This window comes from Castor canadensis, chromosome 19 (assembly GCF_047511655.1).
Source record: "Castor canadensis chromosome 19, mCasCan1.hap1v2, whole genome shotgun sequence".
NCBI classification, from domain to species: domain Eukaryota; kingdom Metazoa; phylum Chordata; class Mammalia; order Rodentia; family Castoridae; genus Castor; species Castor canadensis.
Window position 1 is genome coordinate 4,032,848 of NC_133404.1, and position 16,662 is coordinate 4,049,509.

At 38.8% G+C, this 16,662-nt stretch overlaps 1 protein-coding gene across 15 annotated transcripts in view; it reads left to right on the top strand.

Moving 5' to 3' along the window:
* The window catches only part of Neo1 (neogenin 1), a 199,572-nt gene that overhangs the window by 47,464 nt on the left and 135,446 nt on the right, over nucleotides 1-16,662 (top strand). For all 15 annotated transcript variants that reach the window (XM_074062073.1, XM_074062063.1, XM_074062065.1 and 12 more), the window contains exons 2-4: nucleotides 4,175-4,492; nucleotides 10,229-10,504; nucleotides 13,325-13,478. In XM_074062073.1, the coding sequence (XP_073918174.1) occupies nucleotides 4,175-4,492; nucleotides 10,229-10,504; nucleotides 13,325-13,478 (748 nt within the window). The remainder of the gene's footprint in view (nucleotides 1-4,174; nucleotides 4,493-10,228; nucleotides 10,505-13,324; nucleotides 13,479-16,662) is intronic.

The window sequence follows — 16,662 nt, forward strand, 5'->3', positions numbered from 1 at the left end:
CTTACACAAAGTCAGCTAAGGAGTGGAGTTGATTACCCTTCTACTGTGACAAAAGTGGTTAACAAAATACTGACAGACCTTTTAAAAAATAACCCTCTGTTCCAGGAAATGATCGTTCAACAACAACCTGATTTTTATTATGGAATTTCTGTATATGCTTGGAAATTTTGCCTCCCATCCTCCCATCTTTCCCCTCCCAGTAAGCAGTGATAACAACCTGATAGGTACCCTCCTACCTTCCTTATTTGAGGTTATAGAATTCACATATGAGGTAATATAATTCACATTATTTGTCGATGAACTAGAAACATAGTTTGTTTTTTGCTGGATAATACTCTAAGGCAGGTGGTGATCACTGAACTATAGTCAATGGATCAAATCTGTCCTGCCACCGATTTTGTGATAAGGTTTTATTGGAATATAGCCTCACCCATTTTTCTTTTGGGCCTTTTAAACGTTTAAATTCTTTATCTGCTGTATGTGACATGCTTTTTCCAAAACCCCTTGCTTGTCTGTTGCCATGTTTTGTCATAAAAAAGTATGTGTGTTTGTTTTTAAATGCGACAAAGTGGTGCTTGTCTACTTTTCCTCCTGCTAGCCTCGAACTGCGGTCCTCCTGAGTTTAGCCTCCCAGGTAGCTAGGATTATAGGCATGAGCCACCAGCCATCAGTGCCTGGCTAGGTGTCCTGTTTTTATTTAGAGATTGCCTAAGCTCCAGGGTTATCTTGTATTTTCCTGAAAGTTCTTCTTAGATTTTTATTACCTACTTCTTCTATAGGTCTCAAATGCATTTTTATACATGCATTCAGTGGTTAAGATGCAGAGTCTGGTGTGTTGCTACCTAGGTGGTCTTTGACCTCGTCACTTAAAATTTCTTTGCTTCAGTTTTCTTTTCTAAAAGAGGGAAGATACTAGGACTCATCTATCTCATAGGGCAGTGGTGACACTTAGCAGAGTGGTTTATATCTAGGAAATGTCCAGAACAGAAGTGCTCTACCATTATTGTGTGCTGTGGATAGGCATCTCATTTTTCTCTCATAAGTAACCACTTGTCTTGGTAACATTCATCGAGTAGTGCATTCTTTTCCCACTTGTTTTAAAATGTTGGACAAGGGCATAGCTCAAGCACAGTTGCCTAGTAAGCACGAGGCCCTGGGTTCAGTCACTAGCACTGCGAAAAAAATATCGTCTTTTACATAGCACGCATTCAGGTATCTAAGCCTCTGTTTTTAGGCTGTGCACTATGTTTTATGACTCTGTCTACTGCTCCTAAGCCATCGTGGCTTTATTACCATCTTTATAAGGTGCTAATAACTTACAAGTGGAGTCCCTTGTTCTATGAAGTTATTTTGACTCTTCTTAGCTTTCTTTTACTTTTCCATGTAATTTTTTTTTAAAAAGCATCAGAATTTTAAAAAAATACCGTTACTAACTTTTAGTATGGAAAATAGTGATACTTGGTAGTATTAGAATGAATCGGTACTCACACTAATACCCACCAGTGGAAGTTTTCAGAAATTCTGTGTTACGTGATCTAGTGGTTGATATTATTCACTGTACTAGCAGTGGATACTGCATTGTATACTGGCAATGTGGTTGGTAAGAAAATTGCAGACAGGGCTCCAGCTCTCTTGCTGGGGACCCCCTCACAGGACCACTTCTCCACAATAAACTCTGTGCTGGGCTTGAGCTGTCTCCCTGTCTATCCATTCTGCACCTCTTTCATTTCTATCAGATTGTTAATTATATGAGTTTCCTTGAATATTCTAGTTCTTAATACTTTATTAGAAGAGTTGTAAATATTTTGTATTTATTGGTTTCTTGTCTTTTAACTTTGTGGTATTTTTAGCAATAAATCTGACTTTTTTTTTCTTTTATGAAGAAAAGAAAACTGCAGACAGATAGATCTTTAGCCTGTAGTTTATGACAGTGCCCCGAGGTGCAACCTAAGGCACCTCAGAAAACTCCCCAGGTACTTCAGACATTGCAGGAAAGCAGAGCAACATGAATCCACACTGTGGACTTGCAGCTTGGGGTAGTTTGCACGCATGGCTGTGTGTTACCTCATTTGATTGGGTGCTGTGATAGAAAGTCAGGCTGAGGAGTTGTGTAATGAATGCCCAGTAAGCACTCACATTCCATAGTAACCAACTGTGGTTGTTTGAAAATGAAATGAAAATTTTCAGTTTGTGTGTAGTATTTTTTCAAAAAGTTATTAACTAGTTAGGACATAAATACTTAAGATTAAATAATCACTACTTTTGGCCTTGAGAATTTGTGGGAAAAAATTAAGAAAATAGGCATCAGACACTAAGAAAGTTTGGGAAGCTGTTTGCCTCAACAGAGGGTGTAACAAATGTTTAAGACCAAAACAGTTGAAGTGCTTGTAGCTGGAGGCGTGTCATACTTGTTTTGCAAAGGGGCAGGTAGCACTTCGGAGACAGTGGTGTTTATGCTGAGCTCCACTGGTGTGGGGCTTGGGTATGGATTTTTAAAATGAAGTAAAATAAAAAAACAATGTGAAGCTATAAAACATTTAAATTCATACAATTTTTTGGTATTTTTTTAAATGGCAAATTTTTTGTCTTAATGTTTAAAAAATTATGTGTTTTATTAGTATTTGTCATAAAATATTTTAAGTAATTTATTCTAGCACATTGATTTCTTTTAAGTTGCTGTGTGAAATTCAGTTGGTATAATAAACAATTGTATAGGAAAGGTAGAAAGAAGCTAGTTTAACTATCATTTCGTACTTCTCTTTTGTTTGTATTTTGATTTAATTTTACTATAACTCCATTAAATTAACAAAGGATTTTAATACTAATAAGAAATAAAATCACTGCAGGTTACTTTTGAAAAATTCCTAAACTAATTTTCAAGAGTTTTAAGACTTAAGCTGGGCATGGTGATACATGCCTGTAATCCTAGCTATTTGGGAGGCAGAGAAAGGAGGATTACAAGTTTGAGACCAGCCTCAGACCAAGGTTGCAAGCCCTTACCTTGAAAACGAAAGGGCTAGAATCTTGGCTCAAGTGGTAGAACCCTTCCCTGGCATGTGCTAGGCCCTGGGTTCAATCCCCAGTACTGCAAGAGTGTTAAGACTTGACAGATGCATTTCATAGTTAACCAAACAGAGATGTGGACTGGAATCTCTGCTCTAACACTCCTTGTGATGTTGGGAGAGGGTTACTTGGTGTGACTGGAATGGAATTTGCTTATTGTTTTAAGTACTTAGGAAGCTTTTTAACAATTGAGTTATGACTCCTTCCTTCTGCCAGCATGTTTTGTATTTATTAAGAACTGATCAATCATTTAAAAATATTTAGAAATATCATCATCCTAAGATTTGTAACGCAAATAAATTATACAGAGGTGTATGTGACCCGAGCTTCCCTGATGAAGAAGCCCAGTTACAGCTAGGACTGCATAGCTGTGAGCTGCTCAGCATCTTTCTTGAGGAGAACAGGTGAAGCTTTGAGTTAGAAAGCTTTTCCTAGCTGAGATACTGTTTATAGCGAATGTTTTCCTTAAAGTTTTTCCAGTAAAATAATGGTTAAAATGTATATATAGTGAATTCATAAAAGGTATACGGATAGCCAGTAAACATTAAAGGATTCCTTATTAACAAAGAATCATTTTAATTTCCTGCCTACTTTGTGTTCTATAGAAAATTTCAATTTGGTATAAAACTAGAATAACAAAGCATGTTTAAATTGTTTTAAAAGAGGGGAGAAGGGATAAAAAAGAGTAATACAGGGGATGAATTTGGTCAAAGCACATATGCACGTATGGAAATAACATAATGAAACTTCTTTAATATATGCTAATAAAAAAGGGGAAAGAAAGAAAATTCCACTTTGAGTATAGTAATTTTAAATACTTGTAAATCCCATTGTTGGATTTTAAATAAAATTTATTAGCTATTCAAGATCTAACCTGGCTTATCTCAGGTAGAGGTTTTGTTTAGTTTGAGTTTTGGATTTCCAAATGAGTTAGATTTTGATTTCCTAGGAAGAAGTAAATTTTATTTATACGACATTCACAGTAAGATGATAATATTTCTGCATCATACTCAAGGAACAGAACCACTTAAGAGGAATTCTTTATGGATTTGTTACAGAAGCAACAGGGGATAGTTCTGCTTATCTTTGTTCTTTTCCTTTGTCTCCGCAGGAGCCAGCTTTCGAACATTCACTCCATTTTATTTTCTGGTGGAGCCGATGGACACACTCTCGATTCGAGGCTCCTCTGTTACGTTAAATTGCTCAGCATATTCTGAGCCTTCTCCAAAAATTGAATGGAAAAAAGATGGGACTTTTTTAAACTTAGTATCAGATGATCGACGCCAGCTTCTCGCAGATGGGTCTTTGTTTATCAGCAGTGTGCTGCATTCCAAACACAACAAGCCTGATGAGGGTTACTATCAGTGTGTGGCCACCGTTGACAGTCTTGGAACTATTGTCAGCAGAACAGCCAAGCTCACAGTAGCAGGTAAGTTTTCTTAAGGGATTGACTTGAGTTTTCAAGTTTTTTATAAACAATAAATCTAGACTGGATGTGGTGGCTTACATCTGTAATTTTAGCTACTTGGGAGATTTTGATCAGGAAGATCGAGGTTTGAGGTCAGCCTGGACAAAAAGTTAGTAATATCCTCCATCTTAACTAACAAGCCAGGTGTGGTGGGGGCATAACTGTAATCCCAGCTACACAGGGAGGCATAGGTAGGAAGATCATGGTCTGGAATCAGCCTGGGCAAAAAGTAAGACCCTATCTAAAAAATAAATAAAGACAAAAGGGCTTTAAGTATGATTCATTGGTAGAGCACCTGCCTAGCAAGCCAAAGGCCCTCAGTACCACCAAAAATAGATAAATAAATAGATAGTAAATCTAAATAAAAGCAGTATTAGCAGTAGTACCCTATAATTTTCACTTAATGGGTCAAAAAATCATTTCACATTATCAGTGGTGCATATACTTTGTAAGGGACTACACTGGGCTGCTCAGTGCTGTACAGAATAAATCTGCACTTTCTACTTGTCCAGTGGCTTTAAGTTGGAATCAAAGGTCCTGAGCTGTTCTTCCTTTCTTTTAAACTTGGAAATGGCAGAGGAAGTTACATAGGAAAATCGAGTCATTTTGACAGCTTTTATTCTACACAGCATAACCACTTAGTCTGGGTTTGTGAAACTTCCGGGAAAGCCAGAATCCTATTTCCATAATGCCTTCACCGAGGAATGGATAATTAAGTAGATCAGTTATTTTAAAAAATCTGTAGACTATCTATCTATCAATCTATCTAATATATCTGTATAACTAAATCTTAAGGCAGGGAGCAGAAAGTTGCAAAGAGGGCACTGTTTGCTCCATTTCTGAATATCTTCATTATAGTAACGACAGCAAGTGTATGAGAAATGAAGGGTCTGGAGGAATAAGATGTGGTTCCTAAATAGGTCAAACCTGTTGTGTGGTAGACACCACCATTTCTCAGATAGTGTTTCTTGACTACCAGATGAAGTAGTTTTTGCAAAGGACATTTTCTTTAAGTTCTGTGTTTATTTTCACCTTGGAGAGAGACTAGCATGTGACAGTGGAATGTGAGACAGCCTCCCATCTCTTCCCCACTTCAGCTTACGGCTTCTGATGGGCTCTCTCCAGAGTGCATTTCCTTAGTTTCAGAGAATGATGGGTCTTTTTGTCTTTGACTTGAGTATTTGGCTCAAATACTCAAAGATGAATTTGGGTATGACATGAAACCATTGTAATTATTCTACAATCACAGATCAAAGGTAGAAAAATAAAAGGAAAAAAAAACCCTGGCTCTTCTGGCAAATTTCCTTTTCTCTCCTCACTCTAATCCATTTGTTATACTTTCTGCAATGCATGTAATAAATAAATTGGTATAATGACTTCTTCTACAATGTCATTTAGGCGAGGCTTCTGTTTATCATTTATGTTATTAATTATCTCTTACCTGAGCTTTTATTCATAACTGCTTCCTCTCAGCTGTCTACTATATCCTATCACCAGATCCAGTGAGTCCTGCCTCCTGACTTCTGTGTTGACCCACTTTTCCTTCCTGCTGTGCCTCCTCAGCTTCCCTTCTCACAGCCTGTACCTGCTGTGTGTACCTTAATCTTCCTTTCCTCTGTGTGGTATGCACACTGAGGTCAGCACTGTCTCACCCTGTGGTGGCTCACCGGTGCTCCAATCACACTGTCCAGTTAACATCTTGGCTCTTGAACAACAGGCCTCTTGGTTCTTTTATGAGCTGGCACCTACTTCTTCAGCTCCATTTCTTTTTTTCACTCTCCTGCCCCTTCACCTCCTTACCCCCTCACCCCCTCACCCCCTCACCATGGTCTTAGCACTTGCAGTACTGAGTGTGGCACTCCCTTTCATTCCTTCCATTTGTTCTCTGCCTTCTGGCCATGCTCCTGGCCTCCCCACTTAGGATTAATTCTGTTTTCCATCTTCTCTCTTCTCCACTAGGTTTGTCCTTCCTTCCTCTGAGCCTTCAAGTTCTTCAGGAAGCATTTTTTTTTTGACCAAGTATTTTAATAAGCAGGCAGCTTTAATACAAGACATTACATTCTGTGATAACTGCAGGCAAGGTTCTTCGCATGGGCGGCAAGGGAAGAACAGAAGTGCTTTGTAGTAGTTGCATGGTACAACATTGTATTCAGATGCTTGTGATTTAGAGTCCCTTTTTGGTTTTTTTGAGATTGAATCTTGCTGTTTTTAACCTAGACTGACCTAGTACTCAGGATCCACCTGCCTCATATCCCAAGTGCTGGGATTGCAGGCGTGCTCCAACATGCCTGACCCTTAAAGTCCATTTTTGATGAATAATAACTTGGATTAAAATTGTTGGATGTTATAGGCAATACTATAGTAAACTACTTTCTGTACATTTTTATTTCTGTAGAATAGGTGGCTAGAATTGGGATTGCTGGATTATAGGGTACCCTTTTGTGTATGTGTAATATAAAAAGATACTAGTTCATTATTTTCTCAAAATTTTAACCCTAGAGTTAACCATATGACCCCATAGTGTTATCAACTCAAGAGAAATGAGAAGACATGTCCACAGTTTGCATATGATCATTCATAATGGCATTACTCATAGTAGCCAAAAGTAGACATATTATCATGTCCATCAAGTGATGACTGGATAATCAAAGTGTGGTATATTTATACCATAGGGTATTCTTGAGCAACAAAAAGCAAAATCCTAATACATACGGCAGCTAGATGAATTGTAAAAATATGCTAAGTTAAAGAAGCCAGCCATAAATGATCACACTGCCTGAGCTCATTTGTACGAAGTATCCAGAGTTGAGATTGAAGGTAGATTAAGTGGTTTCCTAGCGTCAAAAGACTTGGGACTAGGGGAGTCAGGAGCGGGTGTACAGAGAATGGGGAAGTCACTAAAAGTGAGTAGAAAGTTTCTTTTGGCAGTGACACAAAGGTTCTGAAATTAGGTTATGTAGATGGTTGCACAACTCTGTTCATACAGAAAAAAACATACAGACTTCTGTTAAGATGTTTTTGATTGCAGACAGTAAAAACTGATTCCAGCAAAGTCCAGCAAGCAGGGAAATTTTTGAAGAAACATTAAGTAGCTAGTTCACAGAATTATATATGAGGCTGCTCTTTCTCTGGACGGTCTCATTTCTCCCACAATGAAAGTTTCTGCTTTCTTGCCTGGAGAACAGCTGGTTTTGTGTTTTGTGCCCAAATGAGGGGGAACAGGGTGGTCTAAGTACAGTGTTGCTAACCCCTTCTTGCCATTTCCATGTCTCCTCCCCTTACTCTCTTGCAACTCTGCAGAGGCAGCAGGACCACCAGCTTCCCTTGGAGCACAGGAAGCCTAAGCCTTCTCTGCCTTCTCAGTATGTCAGCTCCTAGTTCCTCCTGCTGCTTTCGATAGTCAGAAACTTTCTAAAATCTCTTGCCTGCCAATTCTCCAGATGTTGTTGTGCATTTTTAGGAGGGAGTGTTTTTTAATTAAAAAATAGAATCAGTTACTGGTTTTAAGATTTTTTTCCCCCACATTTATTAGATTCTGCATTTGTCTTAATCCCCTTTTCCTGATTTTCTGGTTTCTTACAAATAGATATTTGGACAATTTAATTTATTTATTTGCTTCAAAAAGCACCTTGAAATTTAAAAAAATGAGGAAAAATGTGTAGCAAGCTAATAAACCTATGTGTTATTTGTATTTGGACTAATTCACTATAATTTGTTTCCTAGTCTTAAAACAAATACTGTATTCTGAGCATAGCAGTCACTTTTTAGATGTTGTTAATAAGTTAGCTGGTTGTGTATACACCAGTTCATGTTTAGCAATACTAAAAAAGAATTACTTATGTTAAATATTTATTTTAACAACCTATGGGCTCATTACTGCACTCCTTTAACTGATGAAGAAACTGAGACTGGAGAGAAAGTTAAATACCCTGCCAATCTCATGCTGCCACAAATGGTACACTTGCGTTCAGATTAAGCCCCTGGACTCCAAACTGATGCTTGGTGGAAGCTACCACACCACAGTTCAGGACCACGGTTTTGGTTACAGTTTTATTTTGAAGTAATTTTAAACTTAGAGAATAGTTGCAGGGGTAGAGCCAAGAAATCTCACATATCATCACCCAGATTGTGCAGTTGTTAATACTGCATCTGCTTTGTCATTCCTCAAGTACGTATTTTTTCTGAATCATCAAAGGTAGCAAGTTGCAGGCATATTGCTCTATTACCCCTGCCTAAATTTGGCAGTGTGGCATTTCTGAAAACAAGGACTTTCCCTTAAGTACCACAGGCATTTGTCAAAGTCAGGAAATGAATCCTGATACAATAGTGCCATTCACTTAACATTTCATGGGTTGTCTCAAAAATGTTTTTTTAATAGCAAACAAAACCAGAAACTTTGCCTGTCTTCCCCTTTTCCTTTTGGTCTAGACTCACATGTATCATTTAATAGTTACAGCTCTTAAGCTCATCTGATATGCAGAGTATCCTCGGTTTTCCCCTTCTAGTCCTGTTGGGAGCTTCATTGACCCTGTGATTGGATAGATGAAGGTTTTGCATTTTGGGGAAGAGCATCACAGAAGCCATCAGTGCTCTTCTAGTGCCACATGCTGGGAAGCAGGGATGCTCGTTTTGCTGCTGGTGATAGACCACCTTTTATTACTTAAGATGGTCTTTGCATATTTCATCACTGTAAAATTAGGTATTTAGACTTTTGTTAATTAATAAATATTTTAGAAAGAAATACGTTGATACTTTGTACATACACTGTTTCTCATCAAATCACCACCTAGTTTTAACATCCATTGAAGATCTTGCCTGAATCAGTTATTTCTACAGTGGTTACCAAATGGTTATTTTTCCTTGTTCCATCATTTCTGTATGATAGGTCTTTCCCATCTCCACTTCAGGCATTCTTTGTTAATATTGCCATGAACTAACAGATTCTTGTACAGTGGGTTATAATGCATTAATCCCATAACCCAGATTTATCCAGAAGCAATTCCCTTCACTCTGGATTTCCATGTCTTTTTTGAAATGTGTGCATTGTTCTTTGAATAGTTACTTTATGTCATAAGATAGAAATTGATCTTATCACATAAAGTAAGGAGCCTAGTTCATTTTGTACTTTCCTTATCCCGTTCCTAGAACCAGCCATTATTCCAAATAGTAAAGGTTCCTTATATGAAGAATGACATTTAGAAATCAAGATAATATGGACTTGTTGCTGCTGGAGTGACATTGATTCTGGGCCCTCTGTGTGGATGGGGCTAGGGAACATATAGGTAGGTGTGTATGAACAGGAATAATAATGTATATAAACCAGTGCTTACAAAAGGTATACACATTTCATACATGTTACATTTATATATTTTTAAGTTATATAAACCTATAGATTATACTATGTAAGATCACACTGATCCCTTCATCCTAGACCAGTACTATAGTGTTGATTCCTATCTTTTTCAATATTTGTTCCTTGCTTTTCCAACTGTGAGGAATCTAACTCCAGTTATCCTTAATATACTTATTTATTTGTTCTCTATTCCTGTATATAGCCAATTTCCTGATACATGAACCTTCTTTGTGACTCTGATTCTAATATATGTTGTAGCCACATAGATTGGCTTGCTGCTGGCCCCCAAGACTACATTTTAAGTAATATTTAATGACTTTCTATTCTTTTCCTTTATTGTCCAGGTCTTCCAAGGTTTACAAGTCAGCCAGAACCTTCCTCAGTGTATGCTGGAAACAATGCCATTCTGAATTGTGAAGTTAATGCAGATTTGGTCCCATTTGTGAGGTGGGAGCAGAACAAACAGCCCCTTCTTCTGGATGACAGAGTTGTCAAACTTCCAAGTGGGACGCTGGTTATCAGCAACGTGACTGAAGGAGATGGGGGACTCTATCGCTGCATAGTTGAAAGTGGTGGTCCACCAAAGTATAGTGATGAAGCGGAATTGAAAGTTCTTTCAGGTATAAATTCATGGTCAGGACTGATGGTTTTCTGTTTATTAATGGGTAAAAATTGTTACAATTTTTAAAATAAACACTGTTAATATGTGGTATGATTTATTACTGATGGCATAATTAGACTTGGTTTTTTTAAAGGGGTAAAAAGAAAATATGCTGTAACAATCTAGTCTTTAGTGAATGTATTATTCAAAATTGGTCAAGTAATAAAGTTCAATATCTAATGACCTTCTTAGTCAAAGCAATATTAGCCCCGTACTCTTTAGTGAATGTATTATTCAAAATTGGTCAAGTAATAAAGTTCAATATCTAATGACCTTCTTGGTCAAAGCAATATTAGCCCCGTGTCTTTTTGTCAAGCCTGTATCTCGTGCCTCCCCACAACAGGATACTTTCAGAGTTAGGTATTGTAAGAATTAGAGGTGTGTGGAGTGGTAACTTTAACATGGCCACTTTGGAAGCACTGGCAAACAACAGTTCTTGGGTCTCCCTGGTGCTCCCATTTGAACATAAACTCAGCTCCACTCTTTCTGTTTGTGTCTTACTCTTTCTGCTCTTACTGGCTTTTCTCATAATGGTTTCATACATCTTTTTTCAACTCTACAGCTTCCCCTTGCTCATGACTTCCTTTAACTTGTAGATCATCATGATCCTCCTAAGACTCTTCTTTATTTTAAATTGTGCTGCATGGGGCACAATTGTGGCATTTACAAAACTTCTAAGACTCTTTATATTTCTACCTTTTGTTACCACAGCTGGGTACCTGACTTTCCACATTTCTCATTTTAAATTCAAGTTTGTGAATATAATTGGAACATCCGTACATTGTTTGGGCAGAGTTGTTTTTTTTTTAAAGTTAATATATGAACTATTCATAGGCTCATTTTTAACCTATGGGCTGGCTTGCAGAGTGAGACCAATGTTAGGGCTGCCACTTTTGAGGGCCTTGGACTGACTTCTTGTCCCAGTGCAATCTCAGCAACCTTAGCAACCTCAGTTATCTTTTAAGATGGACACCTTTGCTCAGAACCTGCTAATGATTTCCCATGTTGTCCATAGTTAAAGTTCTTGGTCTGTGAGGCTTTATATAGTCTTGCTTCAACTTCCCTTCCTCGCTTTCCTCTCCCTTCTGTCTCCTCTTCTCTCCCTCTCTCTGCCATTGTAACTGTCTTACGCTTTTAGAACATGCCAAACATGTCTTTAGAGCCTTTCTATAGACTTGCCATTTTCTCTGCCTGGAATGCTCTCTGCCTGGCTCACTCGATTCTTCAGCTTTCTTTAAAAAGAGAGTTACCGCTTTTTTTTTTTTTTTTTTTTTTTAAACAACACCTTCCATTTCTACTCCACTGCTTCCTCCCTCCTCCTCCATTTGGCTTCAGAACACATCACCCTCTGATATATCTTATGTATTGTCTTCTCCCCACATTAGTATGTAAGCTCAATGAGAGTAGGGAATTTTGTCTGCTGCTGTGAATGGTTCCTGGCACAAAGAAGTCAAATATTTGTTACGGATTTGTTGATTTATCAAAATTTGATTAAATATACTTAAGTAATTCAAAGTGGAGCAGAGAACTATTGCCACATAATAATGTCTTTCTAGGTTTCTTCCTGACTTGCTTGACATGGCAGAGGTCATATTTCCTGTCTATAGCTGGGGTAGCATTTAAACAAATCTTCAGAATCTGATCCAAGAAAACAATGTTTACAGTGTCAAAGGCTGAGACCATTATTCAATATCTGGTATGAAAATAAAGTGCTAGATATTTGCTTATCTAAGTACAAGAAAGCTCTGCTCGTAAAACAGTCCTCTTGAGCAAAGCTAAATGCTGATCTATAGTTTTAGAAAAGACGTTTTGCCTTGTGTGGGTTAAGAGGCAGAGGTGGGTCGATGCCAGTCATGGATGCCTGTTTTGGTGTTGGTTGCAGAGGCGGGAACAGGCTAGCACCAGCCTTCGAAGCCAGCAGCTGACTCTAACTCTGATTAGCTGACTTTTAAAGCCTGAGCTTGTCTCTTATTGGCTGACTTTCCAAAAAGCACATTCACTGAAGTGAATTGCTTCTAATCTATTAGAGGTGTTTGCTTTTTTCCATGGCTACAGAACTGTCATTAATTGACTAGGCAAGTTTAAAGGTGGTTCTGGTGGTTGTTACTGTGTCTGAGAGTTGGGTACAGGAGTTACATTTCTACCTGAGAGAGATCTGTCTTGTCAAAACTCAACATTAATACCACCCTATTAAGTAGATAACTTTATTACTACTGTTATTACTATATTTTTGACCATATGTCCACAGAGGACAACTCTATAAAGTGAGCACCCACTTACGTCATGTCTGAATAAGAGAGAAATCCATATAGTGGTAACTAGGTAGATGGTTGCTGCATTACAAAACCAGAGGGTTGACTAAGTGAGCAAGGTAAAGAGATGAAACTCAAAGATTTTCAGAAATACCATAGATACAGGGAAGGAAATGAGCCCTTACTTCCCTGTAAGTGGGGAAGGCGCCAAGGGCCCTAAGCTTGCTCAGTATCTCCACTGTTTGTGCCAGTCCTGTGGCATTTGTACCTTCTTATGTAAAGTGAAGGGGATGCATGTAATAAGCACCCTGAAGGTCAGGACCCCTAAAGAGCCTACACAATGCTTTGCATATAGAGATTACTTAGGAAACGTTTGCTAATATAAATGGAGTTTTCTTGTGTTGCCTTTGCTTGAAGTGTTGTGGCACATAAAGCCACATATAGTGAATAGGATATAGCTATTCCTCATGATTAAAGTGATAAAGTACTTGGTATTAATCATTGTGTTTCATGTAAATTCCTTTTAGATCCTGAGGAAACCCCAAACTTGGCATTTTTGAAACAGCCTTCTTCCTTAGTCAGAGTTATGGGTCAGAATGCGGTGTTGCCATGTGTTGCTTCAGGATTTCCTGCTCCAGCCATCAGATGGTTGAAAAATGAGGAGGTGCTTGACACAGAAAGGTAAATCTTGTCTGCCTAAAAGCCTTTTCAGCCTTAGTATGACACTTAGCCTAATCCTATTTGGGAACTCTTGATTAGTAAAAAATGATTTCTTTATTTAAACACATTACAATGCTCAGATGTCATCATTAAAATATGTGTATATGCTGTAAATGATTAGGATATTTAAAGAAAAAAGGAATAATTATTCCATTGATTTTTTTTTTTTAAATTAATACTAGGGTTTGAACTCAGAGCCTTGTGCTTAAGCTTCTCCTCCAGTCCTTTTGGCTTAGGTTATTTTTCAAATAGGGTTTTTCTTTTTGTCTGGATCAGCCTAAGACCATGATCCTCCTATCTGTGTAACTGGGACTCCTGTGTAACTGAGGCCTCAGGTACAAACACCATGCCTAGCTTGTTTGTTGAGATGGGGTGGGGGGGAGTCTCACTAATTTTTGCCTAGGTTGGCCTTGAACTGCCATCTTCCCAGTCTTCACCTCTGAGCAACTGGGATTATAGACATGAGCTACTGTGCCTGGCATTATTTGTTCTTTCTGAAGCTTCAGTTATACTTAATTTACAGCTTTTGGCTCTCCCTCCTTAAATTGTTGCAAGAGCTCCCAGTCCTGACAGCATGAGTCTTCTCTCTCACTCTTGCATGCATTTTCATAGTTTTTTTCCTTTGTTCAAACAGGATAAACAAATGTATTCCTTATCCTTTTGTTTTGCCTTTTAAAGTCATACCAGCCTTCTGCTATGTTCACAAGTTCTGTGTCTTTCACAAAAGCCTTGTGTGTTAACACCACCCATCCAGTCATGTGTTCCTTCCCCCTCGTTTCTCTCTTACTTTTTTCACTCATAAGAGAACTGTGGTGATAGTGGTAGTGCATTGTTGGTGTTTACTGGTACCCCTGGCCTTCATCTAGTTGGTCCCAAAAGGGCTTCCAAGCCCTACAATGTCTGTAGCTATTGCCAGATGTCCATGGGGGACAAAATCACCCCCAGCTAAGGACCACTTTTCTAGAGCAGTATCATCCAATGAAAATAATGCCTGCCACATATGTAAGTTGAAATTTCTCTAGCCATAGTAAAAGAAAAGTATGCACTACTAAATATTACATTACTATTTCATGTGATGTCCTGCTTAGAGTGAAATACAGTTCTATCAGAAGAATAAAGTTGTGTTTAGTGTTTTTGTTTGTGCATTAAAATTAAATAAGTTTTGAGGATCAAGCAGGAGGCTTTGGAGACTGAGTAGACCTTTCTGCCCATACTACTTTAGTCTCCTGAATATCAGGTCATAGGGTAGAAAAGTCCAAGGAGCACTTCTTTGGTGTCCCTGTCTTAGAAAGATTCAGGGCGTGTCATTGTTGGTGGTATTCACCTTGGTCTTTCCAGACCCTCACAGAATGAGGGGTAAACGAGGATTTTGGTTGGATCAATGAGTGTAATGTGAGACAACATAAGCAGTAAATGGAGCCCTGGAGTGCTTCAGGTTGGATATAGGTAACCACTCATAACATCTTTATTTTTGCCAGATCCTTAGTGCATAAGGGGAAACTTCTGTTGATGTATTTTTCCCTGTTCCTTTCACTAAAAAACAACTGAAAACCCCGGACTTTATATATAAAACAAACATAAGAACACTAAAGGACTGGGTATGGTGGTGCACCCCTGTTGCCCCAGCTACTCAGGAGGCTGAGATCAGGAGGATCATGGTTCACCAAAAAGTTAGTGAGACTCTATCTCCACAAATAAGACAGGTATAGTGGCATAAACCTGTAATCCCAGCTACAAAGGAGCTGTAGATAGGAGGATTGAAGTCCAAAGCTGGTTCTAGACAAAAAGTATAAGACTTTATCTGAAAAATAGTTAAAGCATAAAAGGGCTTGGGGACCTGGCTCAAGTGGTAGAGCACCTGCCTAGCAAGTGTGAGGCCCTGAGTTCAAGTTCCAGTACCTCCAAAAAGACAAGATGACTGTGAAAGGTGGAAAGAGTAAGACTGATTGGGCAGGGGCCTTGAGACCCAAGGAACAATATGATGATTAGTTTCCTGGGTTTTGTTTTTGCCTCATATGTCCCAGAGTTGGAGGTAAAGAAGCCAGAAACTTTAGAAACACCAACAGGCACATACAAAAAAGTCTGAATAAAAACATATGCTCTTTAGCCAAAGGTCCAGGAAAGGGGCAGCCTCATAAGAAAACCTGTTAGACTAAAATAACTCTTACTCATCCACACACCACAGAAGGGACTGTGGCCCCACTCTCACCACACCTGCAAAGGCCAAGTGGGGAGCCAAGGCTTCTGCCCTGACCTCCCTTTTGGATGGTATCAGAGGCTGGTAGGGAGCTAAGATTTTCTTGCTAGGCAGTAATGAGGGTCTATTCCCTTTGTCAATGGAGAACACCTGGGGAGCCTTGGTCTTCCGTCCTGCTGCCAGAATCAACCTTAGCCTTTCCACTGGGGTAGTATCAAAGGAGGCCTATCAAAAACAATTAGGACTTTACTAATACGCTATAGCAAGGCTCTCCCTTTAGTGTGTGTGAACACCATGTGGGGACTGTTCCCAAGATGCTCTTACCAGTCCTGTTCACCTAGCTGGGGAAATATCAGTAGGGGCCTAGTGGGGAGCCAGAACTCCCAACCCCACTAAATAGTAATGAGGAACTTCCCCACCATTTTAGTTGTCAGTGGATATTGGGGAACACACACCTGGCAGTAGTGAGGCAGCACCCTTTCCCACTGTGCTACAGTAGTGTCATAAAAAAATAAGCTGAAATAGAAGGTCTAAATAAGATTCATCTTTCAGGTGAAAATCACTCATGATACCAAGAACCAGGAAAATCCCAACTTAAATGAGAAGAGACAGTAGATGTGAACAGATAAAGATTTTAGAATTGTTTGAAAGATTATGAAGCAGTCATGGTAGAATTGCTTCAGTGAGCAATTTATAATTTGTAACACACTCAAAACAAATGGAAAAAACAAAAAAAAAATCTCAGCAAAAAATAGAAGGCATTTTTGGCATCCAGTGGGGGTCTTGGAATGCAGCCCCTTGTGTCAGTGGAGAGCCCATGGGAGCCTTGACCTTCCCTCCATCCTGGAGGAAGAAGCACTCCTCGGAAAGTAGAATACTTAGAGTAATTGGATGGAAATGTTCCCACTAGACAGTGGCCAAAGTAAAAACTGTTGGGGCTATGGTGGA